The sequence below is a fragment of the Colossoma macropomum genome, unplaced genomic scaffold (genome assembly GCF_904425465.1).
Source record: "Colossoma macropomum unplaced genomic scaffold, Colossoma_macropomum, whole genome shotgun sequence".
Taxonomy (NCBI): Eukaryota; Metazoa; Chordata; class Actinopteri; order Characiformes; family Serrasalmidae; genus Colossoma; species Colossoma macropomum.
The window spans coordinates 30891869-30918996 of NW_023494785.1; the positions used below are offsets into that span (position 1 = coordinate 30891869).

Here is a 27128-nt window from a genome sequence, read left to right on the forward strand (position 1 = left end):
TATTATTTCTTCCTTATCTGATTAATATAGTGGTCATCCAGTGACACACCAGCCCTGTTTGTCTGAGTCTGCTGAGATGATATAGATGCACGTGAGAGAATTCAATTTTCTCCTAAAGCTTCAGCAGACTCATGAATGACTTCAACCACTTTTATGAATACAAAAAACAAGTAAAAAATGTAAAAGAAGCAAAAGTTAGTACATGGTGTAAATATAAGAACAGTCAACCATGAAATTTCATTGGCTCAATCCAAATCATCCAAATGTACCGGGTTAAACAACCCTCAGGACAGACACTGTGGGATAAGAACAGCCGTTACTCACTGAACAGAAAAATGACTGCTACTTTGTAGAGGCCTATTTCAGACTGAATGTTTTCATCTAACATGAAAAAGTTCTGTTTGAAGTTTGAAAGTTTTCCACTTAGAACAAAAAAGAAGATAACATCTAACCAGAACAGGGTTCAAGTTCAGTGAGTGACTTGTATTAGATAAAACCGAAGTCCTACCAATGACATCATTAATCATCTCAGATTCTAATATTCAGTTCAAGCAGGATAGTTTAACTGATTAGTTACAAGTAAGCAAGCCATTTTAATCATCAGTACTCAGTGATCTTTAACCCAGCCTCTGAGCTATAGTTCAACAAAATGCAAAATATCTTCATTAGATTTCAGATGCAATCTCAACTTACAAAATGTTTTGTCAAGTTCATGAGCAACTTTCTCAACACCACATGCAAATTAAGTCAGACTTCATGAACAGAAAAAAATAGAAAAAAAAAATACATTGATACAAAACAATACATTAAAAGAGTGCTTTTAATAAATAATTCAACATGCATGCAGGTATAAAATTGAATCCTTCAGTACTTCTGTGGCCTTGTTTTCATAATGCATAGTCACTACCAGCCAGTTAAGTCTCAAATTATTTTAGTGCACAGCAACCATCATCAGACAATCTCTCATCTCACCCATACTCTGAGCTTTCCACATATACAGTACTGTGCAAAAGTCGTAGGCGCCCAAGCAAACTGTTTAAAACCATTTATCTTGGCAGGAGTTGTGTTTGCTTGCAAAAACACCATGTACTATTAAAAAATTTGCAAACAAACACGAATGTGGCAAGTACCAAGAATTTCTTGTTTTCAAAAAGTAGTCTTGTGAGCTAGTCTGAGGACCTCTGGTTTGGTTCCAGATTTCTCCTTGATGCCCCCAGCTGTCATACAGGTTTGCTCAATTACATCTGCAGCACACTTAATTTAATTTAATTAGGTGCTGATTAGATAAATCAGGCATTAGATGATAACCATAATTAATACTGGGCTGCCACGAAGAGAAGTTTATAAATAGCTAAATGGAACCTGTGACATATACAAAATCACTTCTTATGTATTAGTAGTTTTTAAATTTATTCTGTTTTTTTTTTCCTTAGCAGATCAGTGCTCACTCACCAGATAAACTGTTCATTTTCTCAGGTGCCTAAAACATTGCACAGTACTATATATATAAATATATGTACATTACCAGTCAAAAGTTTGGCCACATCTGACTAAATATGTCTTTTTGTTGTCTTAAAAGGCCCTTGCATCCTATTTTCCCCCTGAGCTCCACTGTTTGTGTAGTTTTGTGCCAAAAATAGCCATAATTCATTTTTATAAGACCATTTTCCAACTTCTCTTAATCACTTCAAATTTAACAGGTGTTTTTAACTGTGCCTTTAAGACTGATATATGTAAATGAGCTCTGCTCTGAAAAAGAATTAATTTACAAAACAAATCTTTAAATACCCCCCACACAAGTAGCTTTCAGCAACCAGCAACGTCTCAATGTATGCAGAACGTCTACAAAATGATTCAAAAAGCATCCCAAGTGGCTGCTCATGAAACTGCCTGATAGAATGTTAAGAGTATGCAAAGCTGACTACTTCGTAGAATCTAAAATAGAAGAATCTAATCTAAAAAGAAGAGATTTGATTTGTTTAATAAACAATTTGTTTTTTTTGGTCACTACATAATTTCATGTGTTGTTTCATAGTCTATGAGTATGTGTGCTCAAACTTTTGACTGGCATTGTATATGTACACACTCTGACCAGCCACTTCATTAAGTACCTCCTTGTCTCCACACTCACTGTTCATTTTATCAGCTCCACTCACCGTACAGGTGCACTTGTACAGGTGCACTAGTTGTACAATTACAGGCTATAGTGTTTTATATATATATATATATATATATATATATATATATATATATATATATATATATGTGTATGTATATAGATCTGTTTCTCTGCATACTTTGTTAGCCCCCTTTCTCTCTGTACTTCAATGGTTAGGACCCCCTTGAGACCACCACAGAGCAGGTATTATTTGGGTGGTGGATTATTCTCAGCACTGCAGTAACACTGATGTGGTGGTGGTGTGTTAGTGTGTGTTGCGCTGGTCTGAGTGGATCAGACAGAGCAGTGCTGCTGGAGTTTTTAAACACCTCAGTGTCACTGCTGGACTGAGAACTGTCCACCAGAGAATGACCAACACAAACTGAGCAGTAACAGAGCTATCGTGTCAGCGTTTGTGGGGGGTCCTGACCATTGAAAACCAGGGTAAAAGGGGGCTTACAAAGTATGCAGAGAAACAGATGGACTACAGTCTGTAACTGTAGAACTACAAAGTGCACCTGTATGGTAAACAGACCTGATAACATGGATGAAGAGTGTAGATACAAGGAGGTATATTTAATGAAGTGGTATGTAAGTCGATGTATAATACAGGTCGAAACATTTTTTAAACGGTTTCATTCAACCTCGACTTCACAATGAAAAATCTACATACACACACAAAAAGTGATTTCGTCATGCCAGTTTTCGTTGGTCTGCTTATGTAAGTGCTTGTGCTTACTTCTTTTCTCTCAACGCGACGAGGTCAATTAGATCCTGTAACCCTGGTTCACATTTTGCTGTCAGTGTATGTGCCAGGCTCAGCAGGAAGCTCTCTAATGAAGAGATGGAAGCAGAGCGTTTCCATGGTTACGGTGGCCTAGAATATCATATCGGAAATTCGGAGGCGTTGGCCGAGCTACAGGACACTCCATGTCCAGACATCTTGATCCTGTTACGTTCAAAACACTTAAAGTATGAACACTTCATAAATGACACAAAGCTAATTAACAAACAAAAAAGCCTTTTACACTATGTGTGCAAACATTCTGCAGTGTTAAGAGATGAATATACAGTTTGCCTGTAATTGAACAGATATTTGCCGGGTCAGGTTCCCATTAGCAGTGTATATTTTGTGTTTACAGTGTGAGTTAAGCCAGGGTTGGCCAAGGGAGCCAGTGGACTCCTAAAACACTTTTCCTTCATACGGCCCCTGTTGGCCACCCCTGCATTAAGGCACATAACACAGTAACATGGCTGAGGTATGTGTAGTGAACGTAGCGTGCATGTATATGTATGTGAATGTTTTTGTGCGTTGGAAGTGTTCAAACATTTCCGTTGATGCATGATTAAAGCTCTATCAGACTAAATAGGACAATATTTGAACATAAGTATTCACCAGGGAAGTCTGCTCAGATTCTTCATGCATTTCAGATGTCCTCCTGTTTCAGTTCTGTCTCAGTACTGCCCACTGGTGGTAGGGTGGGGTTACCTTGTATTTTCAATCATCGCTTACGTTGAGAGAGAAATGTGTTCAAAGAAACAACACAAAATACAAATTAAAGGTTCTCCAAAGTCCTTCACTTCAAAGAGTTCCAATTCACATAGTCACTATTAAGGGGAGATGTGCTGATCTCTAGCGTTCTGATTTCTAGTGTAAGATGATGATAAAACAGTTTATTCCATTGGCAGTATCAGATTCCAGTGCAGCTGCAGACCCATCAAAATAAGAGGCCACTTCTACACATGACACAATCTCTAGTTTGAACTTGCTATTTTATGCTGTCAATTTAATGGCGTTGAACAACTTATACTAAGAATTGAGCCTGAAGTCAACTCCATTTCAATCTATTGAAATCAGGAAAGGAGCAGTAACTCCCAGTTCAGATTACCCATACTGTACAGTTCTATCAAAATATTCCAAGTGAATTAAAGGGGCACTCCAGCCAAATGAAAAATGTGACCATTGCTACATATATTGCAAAGATGCCGGCTTGCCTTGCCAGCGGTGCCAATAGTCTTGAAAGTGAGAATTTCAGGTTTAAAGACTAGTAAAAACCTCTTCTGATGATGCCTCTTGATGGTGGAAGAAGCCCTTTTTAGGGGAAACTTGATGGTGGGCAGAAAGAAGCCAGATAGCTAACGCTACTGGTAGGAAGTAAAAAAATCATGTTTATATTTATTATTATCATTATGTTTATTACTTTTTCAGTGGTATATCAGCGAATTTCTTTATCAGTGTGCCTGGGTTTCCAAATGGTACTATGATATTTGCATAAGCATGCTGGGTATTGTAGTGAGAGAAAGAACGCCGATGGACAAAACACAAACCGAATACAAAATTGTAAATTCTGCCCAACCGACGAGGCTGACGGATGCAATGCTACAAAATTATAGATAACATGACAAATAACATATTAAATGCTAGTTTCAGGCTGGAGACCCCTTTTAAATTTGTCACTTGGACAGCCTGAACTAATATCTATATTCAATCAAACGCTGCTAGTAATTCAAGCCCTTCAATCACAAATCCTTCTCTGCACACTTTTGAGAAATCTGCACACCCAAAAGTGAAATTAAATAAATAAAATCTACTACTTGCTAGCATTACGCAAACAAGTTCATGCAAAATATTTCCCACTAGCCTTCATTCACCGTCAGTCATGTTAGCAGTTTTGACTCAATCCGCAGTGCTCTGAAGTGAAAAGGAACTGACCCTATTTCTGTTCTGCACCACTGGACTGTCAGAGTGGCCTTCAATCGCTCCTGATGAGACCAGGGCTGTACATCCTGACAGCTGAGATCACAATTCCTATGAAAAACAAAACAAAACTACAGCCATATTGTAGAATGAAAGAGGCAGCCGGAATGGTTGAAGGATGCTCAATCTCTCATTCGTCTGGAACTATGTGCTGTCTCAAACCTTTGATGCCAGTACTTAAAAGTTTCAACACAACAACGTCGTCGAAGAAATGCGCATGGTGTTAGTTCAGGATGGAGCACCTGCTGCAACAGGCTGAAATGATGCTGTGATGGACAGCTTGAAGAGCGGTCCGACCACAGGTTCTTTATTTTACAGGAGGAACAGTCTGTCAGGGAGGCCCCTCTGGGGCGCTTCTCCTTCTCATCATGCGCTTTTGGAGGTGGCAGCAGAAGGAGATGTCTGCTCCTCCCCTTCCTCTGCTTTCTTCTCATCGTCGTCTTTGAAGAAGAGGAGGGGAAACATGCCCAGGATGCAGCCGATGCTTACTCCAATGGCCTTGCCCTGCAAGCGCAACAGAACAAGCAATAAGAAGCTGTAGTGCCTGTTTGGATGTTCTAGCTGACTAATGTAGCTACTTTATAGAAATAATGCCCAAAAATGTATAACAAAGCAGACTCAAATTTGGCAATTTGTGTATGTGGAGCATAGGAAAATGTAAGTTAAGGCTAATGAATAAGCTTCACTGCAAGTGTTACCACTGAAGAAGAAATAACTTACTGTGCACTCACTGTCCACTTTATTAGAAACACCTGCCCTGTTCTTCCATTCACTGTTCATTAAATGACCTATAGATCCACTAGATATGTGTATCATTACAGAGCGTTGCCCATTTGTTGCTGAACAATTTGTCAGACCCCATGCACCCCATTCATTTTTGGTCTGTTTTCAGTGATGGGTATAATGTGGTACAAAATAACATAAGCTTTCCCTTGAGGTTCAAGAAGTAATAAGCAATTTGTAATGGATTACGTTTTTTATTTCACTACCCTGACAATGCCAGTTTCTGACAACAGTGTCTTTGTTGACCAAATGTTATTTGGGTGGTGGACCATTCTTAACACAGCAGTGACTGTGACACTAGCATAGGTTGAGAGTGGTTCACCCAAAAATATTGAGCCAAGAGCAGCTCTTGGTGAAGGACTAGAGGATAACAGAGGTTGAGATACAGTCTCAAATGCTGCATTTACATTACAGAACAGGGAAATAATTTTCATTCCACCTCCCACTGATTTCTATGGAGGCAAGTGGTAGTTGTATGTGAAGGACTATATGAGTAGCAGCAGCATATAACAGGGGAGAAGAGCGATAAAAAGTCGAGATTTTCTCAACTTTTTATGCAAATGAAAAGGGAGTTTCACCAGACAACGGCCTATCAGATTATTATGCCATGCATTTTGCCACAAGTCATGTCCAAATACAAACCACAAGATGAAATCAACTTGAGGAAGAAGGTTTTTACATTAGATCAAAAGTTTAATAAAAATGAGACATTTTCTCATCTGCATTTCATCTGAATGCAGAACTATACTAAAACTAGAATAAAACTTGCTTGCAATTCAGCAACACACCTAGTACATGGCCAAATATTGATTTAAGTAAACGTTTCTCTATGCTGTAATGTAAATGCAGTGTAACCAGTCACCAGCTACATGGAGACACAAGGTAGGGGTTTCTAATAAAGTCATGGCGAGTTCAGACTGCAGTGGTTTCAATGGTACTGAATTGTTAGCATCTAGCCAGTGGTCTCAGCAAAATATGCTGCCAGAATTCAACAGTAATTAACTTAAAACTATTTTGTCCACTGAAGAGTGATGAAAGTTTATGCAGCAAATCAATGCAGATTTATTTATGGGGGTATAAAAGTACTATGGATTATCAGGAAGTTCAGGATGACAGACTGGTGACAATCAAAAAGAACATGGTTCGTGTTGCTTCATGGATCTGCAGAACTCTAGTAATGTTATCCATCAGAGCAGGCCTGCAAATCCATCCAGACTGACTGCAAGCTTATCAGCTTCTTACACAATAAAAAAGGAGTTCTGATATAACCCAGCTTCACCCCCAAGAACCCATCTTCATCAACTATATGTCAACAATAAGAAAAAAAAAAAATCAGAAAAATGAATTTGGGCTGTCAGAGTTGTGGCCATCACACAGTGACCTTTTCGATTTCAAACACAGCATTTGGAGCCAAACGTTCAATTAGAATTTCACACCCTGGTGAGCTTATCATGCTGGACATCATTCAATTTCCTGCTAATAAATTATTGTGATGTCGGGAACGTATTTGAAGCTATTCTTTCTCAGGCAGTCTCTGTTGGCAGCTCAGCAAAATACAGCATTTTTTCAGCAGTACTTGCCATCATCACCTCCTCTAGGGACGGCACAGTGAGTTCTCATAATCATTGTTTATGCTGCAGAGATGCACAACACCGCATCTGACACTATTATCCAAGAAGCACAAAGAAGAGTTGTACGGTATGTGATACTGGCTGGTGGAAATAGAAGCTCAAAATTCAGAAATATGTCCTTTCCTTCTGCAGTTTATCTTCATTTAAGGGGTAAATATTCTGCATTTTTCTTAACACTTGCGAACTGAAGACATGGAATGGAATTTAAAAATGAATATCAGCTTAAAGTGCAGACTTTCAGCTTTGGTGTACGAATTACAACCATTTTCATACATAGCCCTCTCATTTTTAGGAGCTCAAAAGTAACTGGACAGTTGGCTGTTTAGCTGTTCCATGGCCTGGTATGTGTTATCCCCTCATTACTGCACTTATAAGGAAGCACATAAAAGCTCTACAGTTGACTTCAAGTGTGGCATTTGCATGTGGAATCTGTTGCTGTTAGCTCTTAATATGAAGTCCAAAGAGCTGTCACTGCCAATGAAGCAAGCTGTCATTAGACTGAAAAATGAAAACTTCAGACAAAGAGTAAAAACATTAGCTGTGACCAAATACAATTTGGTACAGTTTCAAAAAAGAAAGAACACACTGATGAGCTCAGAAACACCAAAACGAAACAACTGTGGGGGTGACAGAAGAATTCCTTCCCTGGTGAAGAAAAACCCCTTCACAGCAGTTGGCCAGATCGAGAACACCTTCCAGGAGGTCAACAATCAAGAGGAGATTTCACCACAGTAAACAAAGAGGGCTTACCACAAGATGTAAACCACTGGTAAGCCTCAAAAACAAGAAGAACAGACTAGAGTTTTCCCCCCAAAAAAATTAATAAATAAAAAAGCCTGTACAGTTCTGGAACAACATCTTATGGACAGATGAGACAAACATCAACTTGGACCAGAATGATGGGAAAAGAAGAGTATGGAGAAGGGAAGGAACGGTTCATGACTGAAAAAATACCACATCTGTCAAGCATGGCGGAGGTAGTGTTACGGCGTGGGTATGTATGGCTGCCAGCTGAACTGATTCCTTTGTATGTATTGATGATGTGACTTCTGACAAAAGTAGCAGGATGAATTCTGAAGTGTATAGGGCTATATTATCTGCTCAGCCAAATGCTTCAAAACTCATTGGACAGTGCTTTACAGTGCAGATGGATGATGAACTAAAGCATACTGCAAAAGCAACCCTGGCCAAGACAATCCCTGGACCTGAATCTGATCAAGCATGCATTCCACTTACTTAAGGTAAAACTGAAGGTAAAACGCTCTAAGAACAAGCATGAACTGATGATAGCAGCAGTAAAGGCCTGGCAGAGCATCACCAGGGAAGAAACCCGGTGTCTCGTGATGTCTATGGGTTCCCTTTGGACTGCAAAGGATTTGCAACCAACTATTAACCCTTAAATGTCCAGGGCCCAAAAGCAGGCCCAAAGTTTTATTACACGTTTCTATAACATAAAAGTAGCTCAACCAGTTTGCACTGACATCCCTTAGTTACTGAATAATAAGCCTTGGTATGTAATAAGCCTAGGATTTTAAGGGGCTAAAAATGACAATTTATGATTATGTTGGTTTGTCCCATTTTTGGGCTATGTATAAAAATGGCTGTATTTTTTACACCATACTCCTGATTTGGAAATTAAAGCTGAAAGTCTGGGCTTTGTGCTCATACTCATTATTTAATGTCAACTTCAATATGTGGTAGACAGCTAAAATAACTTTGTGTCCAACTATTTATTGACCTGACTGTGTGTAAAAAAAAATAATTACTGACTTGTGCTATGACTTATTTAAAAAGCAGTCTGGGCTGAAATGTCCAGAACAAACTGTTAAGTCTGAAATCCTCAGGGTTGTTGGACTCCGTTCAGATGTCTGGATGCTTTGGAAGGCTGAAGTGATATGCTGGCTTTCCAACAGCCAGAAAAACCCTGATGTTTCTCAAATAACCCTGCTACACACTGTCTGCAAAAACAACAAAGTCTACCACTTTAATGTGAATAAACAGTCTAAACTGTTGTTGACTTAATGGACAGTCTTAAAAATGTTGTGACATCACAACAACAATGAATTCAAAATAGGCTTTTTTTTACAGCTTATTTTTCATATATGGACAGTATGACCTGGAAATGAATGGTACATTTTGAAATGACATTCAGCAATGGTTACTTACTACACTAAACTATGGTTATGGGCTTGTTCTTCAGACAAAGCAAGAAAACTTGCTCTGGTCATTATTTCAAAACCAGAGTGTCTGACTTTCTCCACATTGAGGAGCAAAGAGAGGAGAGAGGAGAGACAGACGTGCTGAACGATGAGGAAGGAAGGCCTTGATTAAGTAAGGCAAAGAAAGGCAAACTGAGCATGAGCAGTAGAAAAAGTAGTGTCAGACAGACACAGGGAGAAAGACAGTGAGTGAGACAGTGATTAATTACTCACGGTATGAGAGCTGACTCTGGTTTGCCACATATCAGCTTGTTTGGGACTCAAGTCTGGAATCTGCATTCCAAGCCTGCAGGCCAGAGCTTCCACATAACCTGCAAGACTACAGAGACACGAAATATTTGTTTTCAATTAAAGTGCACATTACTGTAGGTCAACATTACTTTGCCTACACCCAAACTTAAAGAAATGGTGAAAAATCAAATCTACATCATTTTCCACCCACCTCAGATGAAGTTGTTCAGTCAAGACATGTTTGGTGTCCTAATGTTGTACGTGACTGTTTACATGTACAACACCAGTCTTTTCTGTAACTGCAGCCATTTTTTGCATTACTTTTTGCAGGTGAAGGGAAGTCAGCATTCAGTGCAATACCTATTGTCTAAAGTAGCTATCTGCTGTATTCAGCTCCAGAGTGAAGTTCTGATCATTTATATAGTTCACAGTAAATCATACATCAACAAGTCTGCATAACCTTAATGAAGAGCTGGATGACTCAACTTGAGGGAACAGGAGTTTGCCTTCAAGTGCTAAACTAAAGAAGCAAAATTTGGACACCAAACACATGTTGGCTGTTTAACTACATCAAATACAAGAGAAAAACTGCATAAAACTTTTGTTTTTATTTAATGTACTTCCATATATCCACTTCAAATTTACACACATAATGTCTTCTGAGTTTGTACATTAAAATGTGAAAGTATGTATTCATAAGCATAAACAAAGATATGTTAGGAGGGCGCCTATGTTGGATTCGCAGTTTCAAAATCCTCCAAAAATTTCAAATGGAATTCAAGTCAGGAGATTGGCCAGGTCATACAAGCAACATCACTTTTCAGTAAGCAGTCTTGATTTATTTTGGCTGTATGTGTGGGGAGTTTGTCTTGTTTTGTTCATCTGCTCCCCAGATTCACTTTCTTGGGAGATTAAATTAAATTCTCCTCTGATGTCCTGGTACATCGCTCCACTCATTGTTTTTTGTATGTTTTACAAATATGTATATGTATACTTTTTTCTCTATCAATTTAGTTTTTTAAACATCTTTATTTATGCTTAAGATTACATATATTTTTGTTCACATTTACAAATACTAAGTCAAAAGATACTATGTGTGTAAATGTGAAGTAGATATATGTGCTGTAAGTATATTAAAAACCACAAACAAAGGTGTCTGAACACTTTCTCCTTACTCTAAACCTAACACTGTTTAGATTTCCAAATAAAAGCATGTTTTTGGTATTTTTTTTGTAAAATTCTCAGGTTTAAAACACATTTTCATTTTAATTATAGACTCTAACCATCCACAGAGTGTCCCTTAGAGATGTAAACAAACAAAACAAACTTTCACAAAAACCTGTCCATGCAGCAGAAGAAAAACATTTCTGTGAAACTTCAAGAAACTGATAACAATCAACAATTTCTAGGCAGTCAAGTGGATTTCCAGCACTACCCATCTTTGGGAACAGAGAAAAATAAGTCTGCCAAAGTCACTCAAAACTGTCAGCATTATGAGATAGATTTAAGATGCTCTCACTCAAACTTCTGCCCTCTGTTATTTTCCCTAAACCAATCATTTTGTCCCACAGAGGGAATGCTTTGATTCCAGATGCCATGGTGGAACTAATGACAGCTTGAATTGAGACAACAATGGCAGATATATTGAGCAAATTAATAAAATCAACAGAAGACTAATGAGAAAAATCACTGCCCTTCTTTCTGCTAAACAAATCACCCAGCACTTCAGCTTTACTTTCAATAGCATTACTGATATCACTGCATCCACAGATTGCCACAAGGCAGAAAAGAAGCCTATGTGTCTACATCAGTGTTTCTCAGCCCTGGTTCTGGAGGCCCACTGCTCTGCACATTTTAGTGCTTTTCCTGCTTTAACACACCCACTTTAACCCAACAATGGGCTGGAAATGAGCTGATTAGTTTATCCAAGTGTGCTGGGAGCAGGAAAAACATAAAGCAGTGCACGAAAGTGGGCCTCCAGGACCAGGTTTGGGAAACACTGATCTACATCGAGTAAAGACAAAAAATGGACGAGGCTATGGAAATTCAGACTTCAAGGTGGCTGCTACTACTGATCCAGCTATGCAATGTATTCTGCCTTTTTACAGATAATAGTATTTATACAGTGTAGGGGTGGGCAATACTTTAAGACACTGTCAGAGCACATGTTGAGTATCACAATCTTTATTTTTTTCCAGAGATTAAAAAAGGACCCAGTAGTGCCAAATTTGAAATACACTACCAAAAACTAAGAATGCTGTCATTTTAATCAATGTTTTACATACTGCATGGATCGAAATCCATTTAAACCAGCCTAATTATGCTCTTTATCTCTATAAAAAATCTTGGTAAATGGACATCTTAAATCTAGTCAATATATAAAATATTTCTCATTTTCCCAACTCAGTACAGTTTGCATGATGCTTATTGGTGGGCTATAAGCTTCCTACATTAGCTACATCATTCCTACATCCCAGGTAGCACCTCATACTGGGAATGTGCCCTTCAACATTCTGTTTCACATGCTACTATACAAAATTGAAAAACACTCATCAAAAAAGGAAAATCTCTGCAAACAATTATTTCTACTCCCACAGCTTCAGCTCCTTACATCAAACAAGCTCTTCTGCACTGGACTGGTGAACCTTTCTCAGTGCCATTTCATCACAGCCAAATAACATCTCATTACACTTCCTATCAGCTTTTCCAGCGGGAGCTCTGAAAACACTGGCAGCTCCCAGCAACCAAATATTCATCCATCATCTGTGTGCAGATGGGTCGCTCCGTAAGGAGCTGCAACGGGAGAAAATGAACGGTCCTGGTGGTAAACAGCAGACTGGGTCATGCTGTAGGCCTCCCGGGCCTGTAATGTTTCAGAGTTAGCGATGGTGCTCGGTGCTCGCACAAAGATGGCTGGGTAAGAGTGATGGATCGTGGAGCTCTGGGTGAGAAGCGGCTGCTGTGGCACACTAACAGCAGGCTGTACAGGTGGCAGGGTCAACCGAGAGCTGTCGGCTCACTCGCAATGAGAGACGCTGATGTACTGCATCTGCAAACTAGGTTCTCCTGAGGAGGTTACTACCTCTAAAGCAAACAACCACATCAGGCAGTACAGCGTTACTACTACAGAAAATAATCCAAACTTACTGTCATTACGTAGAGGTGCATTAAGCTATTTGTTGTTTCTTTACTTATTAGTACAAATAACCTGGAATTTATATCAATTAGCCAGAATATTATGACCACTCACAGATCAGCGAATAATTGTCTATTACAACGCAAGATCTAGGATATTTTAGACGCTAAGCGTACAGTCGGTTCCCATAGTTGACGTGTTAGATGTGGGAGAAATGGACAGTGTGAAGACCTGAGTAACTTTAGCAAGGGCCAAAATGTTATGGTCAGATGCCTAGGTCAGAGCATCTTTGAAACAGCAAAGAAGCATACGGGGCTGTGTAGCTGCAGACTGGTCAGAGTGCCCATGCTAACCCCGTCCATGCTCGAAAGTGCCTACAATGGGCATGCAAGTGCCTGAACTGGACCTGAAGCAATGGAAAAAGGTTGCCTGGTCCAGTAAGTCCGTTTTTTTTTTCACATCACACGGACGGCTAGGTATGTGATGGCCTGGGGAAGTGATGGCACCAGGATGCACTGTAGGAAGAACACAAGCTGGTGGAGGGAGGCTGATGATCTAGGTAATGTTCTGTTGGAAAACCCTGGGTCCAAGCATTCATGTGGATGTCGGTTTGACACGTGCTACCTACCTACACATCACTGTGGACCAGGTATACCCTTTCATGGCAATGATATTCCCCGATCGCAGTGGTCTACTTCAGTAAAATAACGAGCCCTACCACACTGCACACTTTGTTCAGGAATGGCTTGAGTAACGTCAAAGAGTTCAATGTGTTGCTCCGGCTTACAAATTCCCCAGATTTCAATCCATTTGGGATGCGTCTGTGGGATGCGCTGGCTCCACCTCGCAACTTACAGGACTTAAAGGATCTGCGGATAACGTCTTGGTGCCAGGGCACTTTCGGAAGTCTTCTAGAGTCCATGTCTTAGTGGGTCAGAGCTGTTTTGGTGGCACATGGAGGACCAACAGCATATTAGGCTGGTGTTGTGACTCATCAGTACATGTATAATATACCAAAAAAAAGTTTTAGCAATAGCATCAGCACAAGTGCATTATGTGGCTGAGACAGCCCTTTTGGAAAACAGCACTATAGAATGGAGGTCTTGTCTGTGTCTACACTGAACAGGTATATAAATGTAATACCCATAAAGTGTTAAACTGTCTGAATGGCTGACTACATAATTACATAACAAGTATTTGGAGAGAACTTGACTAGGACGATTAGACTGAATAAGTAGAATGCAACAGTAGAAAAAAAGTGAAGTCATGATAGTCCTTGGTAATGCTAGCAAACTCTAGATGAACTCTGCTGAGCACAATCAATTCTACGGGCTGTGCTTTGTATTAACAGTTGGGAATAGAACGGCCTAATATCTGATTCCTAAAAACAAGTTATTCTACACCTTCATTATGCTCCAGACATTTCTCTGTATCTAGATCTACTTTCAGCAGAATGCAAGACACTTTCCAACTGTACACTTCATGGAAAGCAAGTTCACTTTCCTTGCTTTCAGATTAAGCAATGCATTTTGCTCATAGGCTGGTTTATAGCTTTTGCACATACAGATTTGCATAAGATATGCATTGGATTTATTGTAAGAAACAGAATTTGTATGCAGGTGGTGAGAACACATAGTTATTTGCATGTTTTGAACTGTTACAGGCCAGCTGAATTTAAGCAATTAAATATTAAATATAGCATTGTACATTGTTTGAAAAAAGCTTTCAGGAACATTCAGCCAACAAACTATAGGTCGATAGTGGAAACTGAAATAAGCTGTGGGTTAATATATAGAAATGCAGTCCTGTGTTAGATGTAGACCCTTTGGCCTCTGACCTACTCGGTTCACGGCTCGAGATGATGTGTGTAATGAGGCCCGTTGGCAAAGCTGGGAAATTGCTGAGGGTCATACAACCACCAAGCTAATACATCAGGCATTTATACCAGCAAACCGAGCAGCTTCATCATAGCACAAAACAATCTTTTCTAGAATACAGATCATTAACTACGTAATAACAGGCTGTCTGTGGCAGACGACGATGATCACAGATACTGAGTGGGGCAAAAACATACAAAATACAAAACATAAAATTGGTAATCGGCCCATGTAAAAGTGCTGGAAAAGTGCTAACGTGCTTCATTATGAGCGGTGAAAAAAAATGACTAATCGAAATTGGACAAAAAATTGGCCATCAGTCAATTTGGTTGAAAAGACATTGGAATCAGCCATAAAAATTCATTGGCCACTCCCTTATATTAATCAGATCAGATAAGCTTCATCCTAGCTTCTATCTTACTTGCATGCATTGGCCATTCACACATACACAGCTTTTGTGCTGTGAAACAGGAAGTCAGTTCGTAATTTCTGCACAGCACAATCAATCTGTGATGTGCATTTGGTAAAGCAGACCATGTTACAAGCACACACAGAAAAACAAGTGTTTTTGTTTCATAATGGCCCTTAATTTTAGAATCCATGTTTCAGCTTTTTTCCATTAGTTTCACTGGACACAAGAAAAGGTTTTTTCACAGGCTATGCGAAAAATTCGAGCCTGTTAATGCGGACGTGGAAATGGAAAGCAAGGTGATCCATGTTGCTTGTGTCACACATGGGCAGAATGTTTGAAACAGGCCATGTGCTAACAGCAGGGAATTGTGAGGCTTATTTTCCTATGGGGCCCTTGCCACACCCTAATCAACACGCCTACATAATCAACACTGAAGAGAAATGTTGGTTTCCAAAGAACATACATAAGATCATTTAACATAAACAACCTAAATTAATAAATTAATGATCACAAGCCGCCAAAACAGCTTCAATGAGCCTTAGTACAGCTTATACAAGTCTCTTGGACTGTACTGGATCAATGAAACACTATTCTTCCAAAAGCTATTCCCTTAATCAGTGTTTTGATAATGGTAGTGGAGAGTTCTGTCTAACATACTAATCCAAAATCTCAGATAAATGTTCAATTAAGTTGAGATCTGGTTACTCTGAAGGCCATAGTCTAGCCACAGATCAAGTGGTGAGATTGAACATTATTCTTCCAAAAGCTATTCCCTCAATCAGTGTTTTGATGGTGGTGGTGGAGAGTGTCACATCAATCCAAAACCCTCCCAATGGTGTTCAACTGGGTTGAGATCTGGTAACTGTGAAGGCCATAGTTATGCAATACATCAACTGGGCCTGCTCAGCATTTTTATACATGCCATAGAGCATGGTATGATGTCCATTACCTAATTGTATAATGCAGTACACGTCTGGAAACATGCTCTCGTCATGTTTCTCCACCCATTTATTTGGGTTTTTCTTTTAATTGTGCGTTTATGCAAGTCATAAAGACGATGGTAGATGCAGTTGGGTGTTAAACTGGAATTTAGGAGGTGGGGGAGCTTTTATCACATGTACAAAGTGGGAACAATTTATAATTAGTTTATTTATAGATCAAAAAAACATTAAAAAGGCAAGAGTAACTTTACTTTTCACTCAAAAAAATGGACTGAGACTGTTCAAAGCTGCACATTTGAGAGATCAGTGGTGATCGCAGATCCCTCAGCAGCTTCATTTTAACACAGTGGGGGGAACACTGCACAAAAGGTGTGCCTCCAGAGACCTCTGAAGGGTTCTGAGAGACACACCTTTTGTGCAGTGTTCACCCTTATTGGCTCACTCGGTCACTCTCCTCCACCGCGTGAGCCAATAAGGGTGATTAAGCAGCAACGTGAGTGTCTTCCTGAGGGAGTGAGAGAGTGGGTGAGGGAGAAAAAGAGAGAGAGGGAGTGAGTAAGTGCTTGCAGGAGAGAAAAGTCACTTGGGGTAATTGCAGCACAGCCTACTAAGACTCTCAGTCAGCCCTGTAGCCCAAATGCTGAAGGACAGTGATGGGTTAAGTGATATTTAGATGTAACTGTGGTGTGCTGGTGAGCAGGCTGGATGTTTGTTTTTTAATGATTCACTGCCCAATTCAGAGAGCGAGGAGAGAGACAGACGGAGTTGGAGAGAGAGGAGACAGTCAAACATCTGGGATAGAAGTTTACTGGGGCATGACACTGAGCAATTATCAGGCCGAATCACGTGTAGATGAACAGAAAAAGTCGCATAAATTTAAAAATTCATATGCTCCTGATATAAGGAGCTGGGTGTTTGTACACTGCAACACTGTAACTGATATACAGTAACAGTAAAAAAAATAAATAGATGCACGTCAATGCCAGTAACAGAATCCTCTTCAGTGAGTCCTCTAAAATGCAAAATAGGTGAAATGTTTACATTTTTAAGTATTGTCATCATTTTTACACTTTGTGACATACTGTATTACCATCATACCACCCAAGCCTAATAACCACTTTGTACAAAGACCTGCTGCTGTTTTGTCTGATGTCTGAAACTTGATGCTGTGGTCTGAGGATGTCTTAAAATGCACACTGTAACACGGGCAGCATTTTGTACAGCTGTGATATCTGCCTGCAGTAACAAGCACTTTCAATCAGCCGAGTATACAGTCTCTTCTATGCTAGGTGCAATGAGTATGATATTGCTGTAGGATGTCACATCAGAAAAAAACATGTTTACAAGCTCAATTATGTTCACTTGTGGGAATACTAGTGTCTTGCTTTGTTTTGCAGTGGTTTTTAAACCGACGGTAAATGAGTTTGGGGGCTGTTACCATAGTAATTCAGGCACAGGCCTAGACACACCTACATCCTGTTCTTACAATATCCTACATTTAAATATAACACTTAAGACATCAACTCTATTAAGTAAAGATATATGATATGATACACTATTACATAACACATAAATATGAAATGAGCCAAAAATTAAACAGATCAAATCTATCTTCTAATTTAATTCAGGCAGAGGCATAAACAGCAGTGTTTGCCTTAGGAACAAATTTCAAGCCTTTACGCATTCGCCTTTAGATTAAAATATCTTTAAAATTACTAAAATCATACATTCCATTAGGTATATTCAAACATTTGACTGGTACTATAACCTTCTCTCTCCTTTTAAGCACCCTCCAACCTAAATACAATAGAGCACAACCCAGAGAAGCCCAGCAGAGCTCTAGAGAGCAATTCCCCTGGCAGCTCATCCAGTCTGCCAGTCTGACCACTGATATTTCTTAGAAATGAATTCAGAGTCGCTTTAAAGTGAAATTAAAATACTAGTCCAAAGATGACAAGTGGGCCTAGTCTTGATCAGTGGTACTATTTTGCAGATTTTCTTATAAATTAGTTTTTGCTGTATAGAATCACACTTTGTGCAGGCCAGGTCCACTCAGGACAATTTTACTTAAACTTGCATTTCTGAGAATTTTTATTATTTTTTTATTATTCTAGTATCCTGATGCCAGTTTTTTGTCCCTCTCCATGTCAGTGCTTACAGACCTGCATGTATCCATGAAGCCTCTGCGTAAAACATCTGTTTCTGTAACCACTTGAAGATGTTGCTGACCTGACATTAGTGCCTCTTTGTGAGGACTAGACTAGTCTTCGCAACTGCCATCGTAATTCACTGTGAAAGTAGCTCCATCTGGCTTCCAGCCGCACTTATCAGCATTTCCGACTATTTACCCAGCTGATAAAGACAGCTTGATGTCAAGGAAAAACTGAGATGGAGGATTTAGGAATCCCTTTAACTTTAGGTTCAAGAAAGGCTCTTACCCAAGTCCAGCCAAGTCCGATACCAGGTTACCGAGAGCAGCAGCTGCAGAGAGAGAGAGAGAGAGAGAGAATGAATGAACAATACTGAGAAAGGCCAAACTTGTTTCCAAAATAGGTCAGCATAACAGAACCAACTAGAGCATGCAAGCAGAGTATCCTTTGCTGACTATCTATAAGACTTAAGGCTAAAAGTGTCTGTCTGAGCACAAGCTCACATTTTTAACTGTAACTTGGTGATATATCATTTTACTAGTTCAGACTATGCCTATGGCTCTAGTATGAGAAGCGAATTTATGAATGAAAGAGAGGACCAAAATACTGGGAGTTCAGTTTTAAACGGGACTTCCGTTGTTTTTTTCAGAATGTCTGCATACTGCAATAGTTGAGTCGTTCAGAAAGGTATAAGGTTAAATGCTTCATTATAGAGAAACTTACTCAGATTTTCTTTACAGTGATAGTGATAGGAACCAGGGGTCACTCTGTCTACAACACAAATATAGTCATTTTTATTTACTATCCAAAACCACCAGTGAACCTACATGTTTGTATGTAATGTTCAAGAAGATAAAATAAAGATAAATATGAAAAAAATAAGTTTTCTTAGGGAACTATTTTGCCCTGCAATGTACTGCTGTAATCTGCTTGTATTTACAGGTACATTTTAGGCTACACGCTTATCTTAAAACTATCTGAAACTTTCTCTGACGTAGCTTTTAGAGGCATTAAACTCTTCAGACGTCCGGATCACCACCACTGTGAACAATTCTGACTCGCTAAGTTTTTCTAAAATGTCAAAAGGCTCTAAAATACACTTCACACTGAACCACTCTGAATGACTTCTGAATGTTCACATTTTATTGGATTAACTATGCAGATATTTAGAAAACTTGGTGGAATTCCCCTTTAAGCTCTGAACGCCAACGACATCCATCTGCTGTAGTGGGCAGATGTAATGTAGAACTGTGCCTGGAATTTAATGTTTAAAGTGGAATTTGAAGCATGTTGACCTCAAATGGTCATAAAGTTATTAAGTCTAAATGTAACAGGGTGCAAGTGTTCTGCTGGTTAACAGGACAATTCTCAACACGTCAATAAATATTATATCCCAGACAAACACACGAGGATGTGCATCTCAGACTCCCATTCGTCTTCATTAGAGCCTCAGTCTGGTTACGGATATCCTCTACCAAGCGTGGCAGACTGAATCATTGCCCTAGTGTGCAGGATACTGGGGCTGGGTACTGATCTACACAATCAGTCAGCAGGCATTGATCCAAGTGTCTAAGTAGCACAGCGCTATTATTTAATGGTGATGACATGCTGAATACCAGTGGATGAAATCAGCTACAGGAGAGAAGAGCTGTTGGTATCTCAGAGAACAGTAATCTTAGACAACTGGTGAAAATGCTTCTATTTAGCATTCTCTTCTTACCTAACGCTATTTTTTCATTACAAATGATACTATCAGCAATCTCAGTGAAAAGTAGAATCTTTGAAATATTTACATGAATTTCAAAATTTCTTAGTACTTCTTAGGCTATGTTCACATTATCAGGTTGAAGTAGCATAAATCCAATTTTTTGCCCTAATGTGACTCAGATCTGATGTTTTCAGGCCTGTGTGGACACGCAAATCTGATCTTTTCAAATCTGACCACATTCATATGTGGTCCTAGATTGGATACGTATCAGATTTGTGGCCATGCGACCTTAATGTAAACGCATAGATCGGAATTCATGCGCTTTTTTTTCCACTGCGCATGCGCCATAATTCAGCGTTACCATGGCAGCAGCGCCAAACAGAAGTTAAAGTCTGTAAACGGTTGAAAGCAACACATCTCACCTTTCTCACCTTCGTCTCGCTCTAATAATGAACAGCTGAGAGCTGTTCAGAGTTAATTATCTTTGCAGCGAAGGCTCGTTCTGCTCGTTAGTTTGTTTGCTGATGGTGCACTTGATGCACGTGGTTCATTCACGTGACGTTACTGAGTAGGATGTGCTCATGCAGGTCATTTCAGGACGCCAGTTTCGTTCGAATTAATGACAAATCTGAATCACTTAAACGAGTGTGAACCATCCTGTCAGAGAGATTGGATTTGAGCAAAAAATAGGATTTGAGCGATGAGTCTTGTAAAGAAGTTTTTAGAACGTAGCTTTAGTCCCCCTTTTGCTTTTAAGACAGTTGGTACAGATACTTATCACTTTGATAAGTAGATTAAATCCACCTGAGAGTCATCTGAACACAAGCTTTACAGGAAGAAAAAAAACTAAAAAAAAATCTGACCTGTTGGTACAAAGGTGTTAATATGGTCACTGTTTTTGACTAATTTCCGAATTGCTTAAATTTGAATAATGACCTAGAAATAGTGCAAACTTCTGAAACTTTCTGTTGGTTATTTGTAGTATTAAATGAAAACAATCCTTGATTTTTAAAGTGGTCTCAGACTTTTGGACCCCACTGTAAGTATACAATTACAGAGGGTAGCCCAACTGTTGATGAACAAGCTATTAGCCCATTGTACTTCATTCATCACTGGTCAGTTTCTAAGCACAGGTCCACTAACCAGATGTTATTTGGGTACTGGATGATTTTCAACACATAATAATACTAGACTTGATAACATATGCTATGTATTATCATCCAACAGCACCCCGTTGCAATCAGGAGATTAATGCTAGTAGTGTGTGTGTTTGTGTTGGGGTGGACAGTGGGGGGTAGAAGACGGGTCTCAATCAGGAAAAAAGCTGTAAATACTGACTGAGAGCCTGCTCCTTTTTGTGGCTCCTTTCTCCAATTATCTGTTTCAGCACACCAGGTTATGTAGTAACACCACACAGAAGCCTAAACCAGAGACAGTAAACAAGCTTGTTTTTCTGCTCAGAAATGCTACTGTTTTTGCTACAGGTTTAATAAATCATGCGTTTACAGACTATACAGGTGTATGCAAAAGTTTGGGGAACCCTGGTCTAATCACAACCACATTAAATAAGTACACATCCTCTACAGAGAACACACTTCTGCACATTTTAATGTACAATTACTGTTTATTTGCTGAATTTAACTGGGGAAAAAAACAGGGAAAAATACAGTGGCCTGTGTGAAAGTTAAGAAACATGCTATATTTTGTTTTTTTCCCTAATACATTAAACTGTGCAATTAAAATTTTATTTTTCACATTTATTTTTTTCCAATATGTTAATACATTAAACTGTGCATTAAAATCTGCAGAACATCTTTAAGTATGCTCCCTGTAGAGAATGTGTAACTTATTTAAACCTAGAAAACTGCTTCTTGTTTAAATATTAAAACAGCTAAAGCTCATCCTATAAAATCACACTACCGGTTACTGTTACTATAGCTTTCCTTTCGATACTGTAGTTTATTGCTATTATTATAAGGCTGTTAATAACAGTAATAAGCTTTGCCTTTTTGTATTTTTACTAACTTTTATATAACCACAACTTTAAAGTCTTTTAAACCCTTATTAATATTTCACGAGGGAAAGTGGTCCCTGCAGTCTTTTTTTATATGTTTAACAAGTATAACCATGGTGCTGCCATGTGCTGCTACAGACTGTTCAGAAGCCCCACACAACATACGTAGACATGTGTGAGCTTATGAACATGGACACATTGAAAGAAAATATACTAAAAGAAAATGAAGATTATGAAACAAGTCTGATTACTTTTGTACTTCTGGAATCTTAAAGCTACAGACAGTGTGATTTCTGAGATTTAAATGGCCAAAATTGATTTGGAGTTGCTATAGCTGGAATCTATTGGCGATTTACAATACTACTGCCAATCAGCTGAAGCCTCAACGAATACCTGAAATGGCACAGTGTGTTGTGCTGGTGTGAGTGTATTAGACAAAGTGGTTGCTGGAGTGGACACACCAGTGTCCCTGCTAGGTTGAGAGTGGTCCACCACTCAAAAATATCCAGCCAAGGACAGCTCTGTGGTCAGAAACTGACCATTGATGTAGGACCACAGGATGACTAGAATACAACTGTACATCAACAGATGATCTACAGTCTCTAAGTGTGCCAGCAAGATAGAGGTACACCCTACAAGGTAGGGATTTCTAATAAAGTGGATGCTGATTGCATTTGTTTTTATGTATGTTTTTCCTTTAAAAGAGGTTTAGATCCTCAGTGGGAATTTTCAGGGTAAAAACAGTCCCAAAGGTTTTGCACTGGGAACAAATTACGTGGCTTTCTCTGATTCACTGAAGCCGCAAACTCATATCAGATGGCGAACAATCAAACTCTGATCTCAAAGGAAACCACGCAAAGCTGCTTTATCTCATTACACTGTGACAGTTTACTTTAAACAAATGTAACAAGGGGGGCCTCAATAACGTCCTGCATTAGAGACGAAAAGAGAATGAGGAAGAGAGACAAAGAGAGGGAGAAACAGAAAGTGAAGTAGAGAGGGAAAACAGAAAAAGGACGGGGAGGAAAAAGGAAGAGCAGAGGCTTTCTGGCACAGGTCCAAGTTGAGTGTGTTTGACACACACCACACAACGTCAAAGGCACATAAAAAGTCAAACGCCACATCCATCAGGCTGAGAAATGAGTAGCGTAAAACCGAAGGCAGCAGGTTTGAGTAATCTCGATTTGCAGTTTTCACAGTGAGCGTCTGAAAAAACAGGTCATTCATTGTGAAATCTGTCATAAAATAAGACATCCTTCTGCAAAATAAGCGCTGGAGATTCCAGGCATTGGCTACAATACGGCTATCTAATATCAGGTGAAGGTTGGCACCAGGGCTGCTATGATTGGTCGAGAAATTTGACTATATTATTTATATAAAAAGGGCCATGTTCTGTTGTCGTTGTGCTACTTACTATTACTAAATAATGTTAATGTGGGTCAATTGCATCATATTACATGTGTTGTGTTTGGTTGTTTCTGACTGGTTAACTCATCTACAGGCAATTCACAAGCCCCATGTTATTAGGTTCCCCACTTAAAACATCTGACGGCACAAATGAAGATAAGAAAGAAAGACCACCAAAGTGCATTACAATGTACAGCATGTAAAAGAAGATGGAATTTTACAGCAGCACAACACTGATGCACAAACGAAAAGAGACAAAATGAAACTAATTACTAGTTCCAATGTTTTGTGCTCCCGAGGGCAGTGCTGTAACTAACTGAGCTAAGTGGGTCATTTCAGTCCAGTACAGGTAACATTACAGGCTACATTTTGGAAAACAGAACATCTAACGGAAGAGAGGAACATTTCAGTGAAGTTAAGTACAGTGTAGTTACATTAATGCCCTGCTGACGTAGCAGTTCAATAATGACTAACACCGTCCAGTTATTCCAGTGAGGATAAAAATAGTGCACGGGATGATGTTTAATCTGTTTTAGGATGCTCTTAGGACAATTATGTTGCGTGCATTAATACTTACTATCTGTATACACAGCCATAAATCACAAGTGTGCCAGTCATTCATGCCAGCCATAATTATAGTAATGTTTAATACAGAAACCTTCAGCTAATCATGTATCAGCTATTGCCCAGTCAGATATTCCCCACTCAGCATCACAGGGTGACACAAATTGGAAATGGATAATTAATTAAACAGGTGCTAGAATCATAAATCAGACAAGAAAAATAACAATAGCCACTAATTGAGTAATAAAGAAGAAATATAAAGTCATTTTGTGTTTCTTCATTAACACTCTGGATGAAAATGTAACAGATTTGAATGCACAATTACTGTTTATTTGCTCACTGTAACATATTGGGAAAATATAAAGCATAAAATATGGCCTGTGCAAAAGTTATGGCCCATTTTATTTTTCACATTTATTTTTTTCCAATATGTTAAACTTAAAATGGAAAATGTGCACAAAAAATCTTTAAGTTTGTTCTTTTAGAAGATCAACAAAACAAAATTTGACCAGGGACATTTAATGTTTTGTATATGACCATAATTTACTGTATTAAATGACGCCTTTGATTGAGCAACAATTTCAACTGAGAAATAAATGTAACAGTAATGTAAACAAAAGCAATTTGATATTTCAGTGGTGAATTTTCAAATTGTGCTATTATTTAATTATTTATTTCTCTTTTATTTGTTTTTCAGAAACAAAATCATTAGATGAGCCAATTAATTTTTAAAAAGACAACATTAATTGATTATATAAATAGTCATTAGTAGTAGCCCTAGTTGGCACCAAGATTTTGAGTAGATGAGAAAAGCAGAACTACTATAATTTCAATTCTGCTTGCACTCCCCAAATCCTGCACTAAAGCTGCATTCTGCATCTTTTAGTCCAAGAAAATCCATCATATATGATGTCCTCTAAAAATGATCCTTACATCTACTTCTTTCTCTACCTGCACCCATTTCTTCAGCTTTCTCCAAAGAAGAAAACACATATACATTGATTTGTCTCTGTGAGTGATTTGTTCTACTGTCAGCTCTGGCGAAGCCTCCTGGCCTTACGAGCAGACTGAAACAGCTCTGCAGCACTCATCTGAACTTTCAGCATCATTTGAACTTTCTCCAGAGCTGTTCTTCAGTCTGGGAAACATCTCACAAACAACGAAACCACCTGAGACGACACACTTGCACACTTCAACTTCCTCTTATACCACAAACTGTGGAGAAACCCTGAATCCTCCAAATGTGGGAACAACATCCTAAACTAATGCTGCCTGACAGATGGAACGTGTTTTCAGAGATACACAGCTAAGCGTTTATTTTTGTTTAGTCTCTTGCATGTGTGCTAACAGTGTCTCAGATAAAGTGACAAACACCACAAGTTAAGCTGCTTTTTCAGATAACAATGCTGTTGTCAGTGATAAGTCACCGGAAACAGTTGCACATGGTGGTGTGAGATATTAAGGGCATTTTCATGTCTACCTTGTTTGGTGCAGATCCTCAAACACTTCACCTGTACTGAGATTCACACTAAACAAAGGAACTGTGGTCATTTGCAATAAATGAAATCGAACAGCAATAAAATAATAGTGAAACATTGTGTTTGATTTGGCACACAGATCAAGGAACATACTGCATCACTGTCCTGATTGGTTGTGATTGGTTGACGAATCAGTCATAAAGAAGCAGCTAAGTGAGGTTTATTATTATTGCTTTGACATACAGATATTAGGCATCTCTATTTTCAAGCAAAGGGGTTTTTCTGTCTTGAATGGTGGCAAATGTGACAGTAACACATCAAGACAGTATCCCTGTACAATTTTTGGCCTATAAACAAGCACCCATGTGTATAATTTGGTACACTTCAGCCACTGCAGTGTGAAACAATGTCACAAAACCCAAATTTGGTTTGGAAAAAGAAAATGCAGAATCAACAATTTGTCACCATGTGTGAGGAACTGAGGTTAAGCACAAAGTTGTTTAATTCAGGATCAGCCAAACATCATGGTCAAGGGGTCAAAGTACTTGAAGAGATACTTCACAGAACAATCCATTCTCAGAAACAGGGCAAGAAAAATCTTCGAAATAGGTATTAACAGTCATCTTTGATTCTGAATCCAGAGCTCCCTCTGTAAAAGTAGTGCTTTTCATATTTACCTCATAATAACAAAACCTGCTAATATACAAGGCTGTGTGTTGTTATTGTTATTGAGTGTTTTACCTGTCACCGGTCATGTACTGCTAATGTGAAATTCCATGCTGTGATATGTTAATCCATGCAATATGGGTCGATTTGGTGAAATAACAGAGATATTTTATCCTGTACTAAGCAGCCAAATCTCTTACAAATTCCCTTACAGAACCTCCTCTGGTAAAACTACTTCAGCTCAAACGGTGCTTAAAGAGTCCATAACACAAAAGAATGAATTTCCCTCACTTTTTGGTAACAGCTAGCTCCATCCATTCATATTGAACTTCTATGGAGGGTTTCATCTCTTTTAAATGAGGCACAACATGGGGCAGCCAATCACGACAGAGCTCATTTATCTTAAATCAGTTTTAAAGGCACAGGAATAAAATGCAATACAATGAAGGAAATGGGACCTTTAAAACTATGATGAATATCATTAAACAGCAAGCTTATACAGACACAAACATCACTAGACACAGGCGAAACTAAGGAGTACAGACAAGACACAGGTGGTAACAATAATAATGAGGAGCCGAAGGAGCCTCTAACCATGACTATTCAACACATCCCAAAGTTTAAACAGAGAAAAACAACAGTTCAATTAAAAACTGACATCTATCACTCTCTTCCACAAACTTTGGCTGTGAGCAAAAACTCATTATGTCTTAGATTTCTCAAGTATATGCATTGCTATAACCATATTGAACACAATATACAATGTGTGAAACAACCATCAATCTACTACAATCCTGCTGTGCTCTGGTGTAGTAAAACTCATGTTCAGTGAGCTCCTATGACTGCCAGTGTTTTGATTAATTATGTATTTGGAGCAAGATACCAGCTGTGATGAACTATGGGAGCCAAAACATTCAGAACTGAATGATTTGCATTTATAGATGTTTGCTGGCAAGCATATGTGTAGCAGGTGCAGATTTTTTCTCTCAAACACA

General features: G+C 38.8%; 1 protein-coding gene across 1 annotated transcript in view; it reads right to left on the reverse strand.

Annotated features, from left to right (window-relative positions):
• Window positions 1-2457: 2457 nt before the first annotated feature.
• Window positions 2458-27128, reverse strand: part of LOC118821708 (transmembrane protein 65-like) — a 68019-nt gene continuing 43348 nt past the window's right edge. Inside the window, exons 6-8 of the mRNA XM_036590443.1 lie at window positions 18585-18627; window positions 9763-9868; window positions 2458-5420 (exon numbers count right to left, since the gene is read on the reverse strand). Coding sequence (XP_036446336.1) covers window positions 5283-5420; window positions 9763-9868; window positions 18585-18627 — 287 coding nt within the window. The 3' untranslated portion in view covers window positions 2458-5282. The remainder of the gene's footprint in view (window positions 5421-9762; window positions 9869-18584; window positions 18628-27128) is intronic.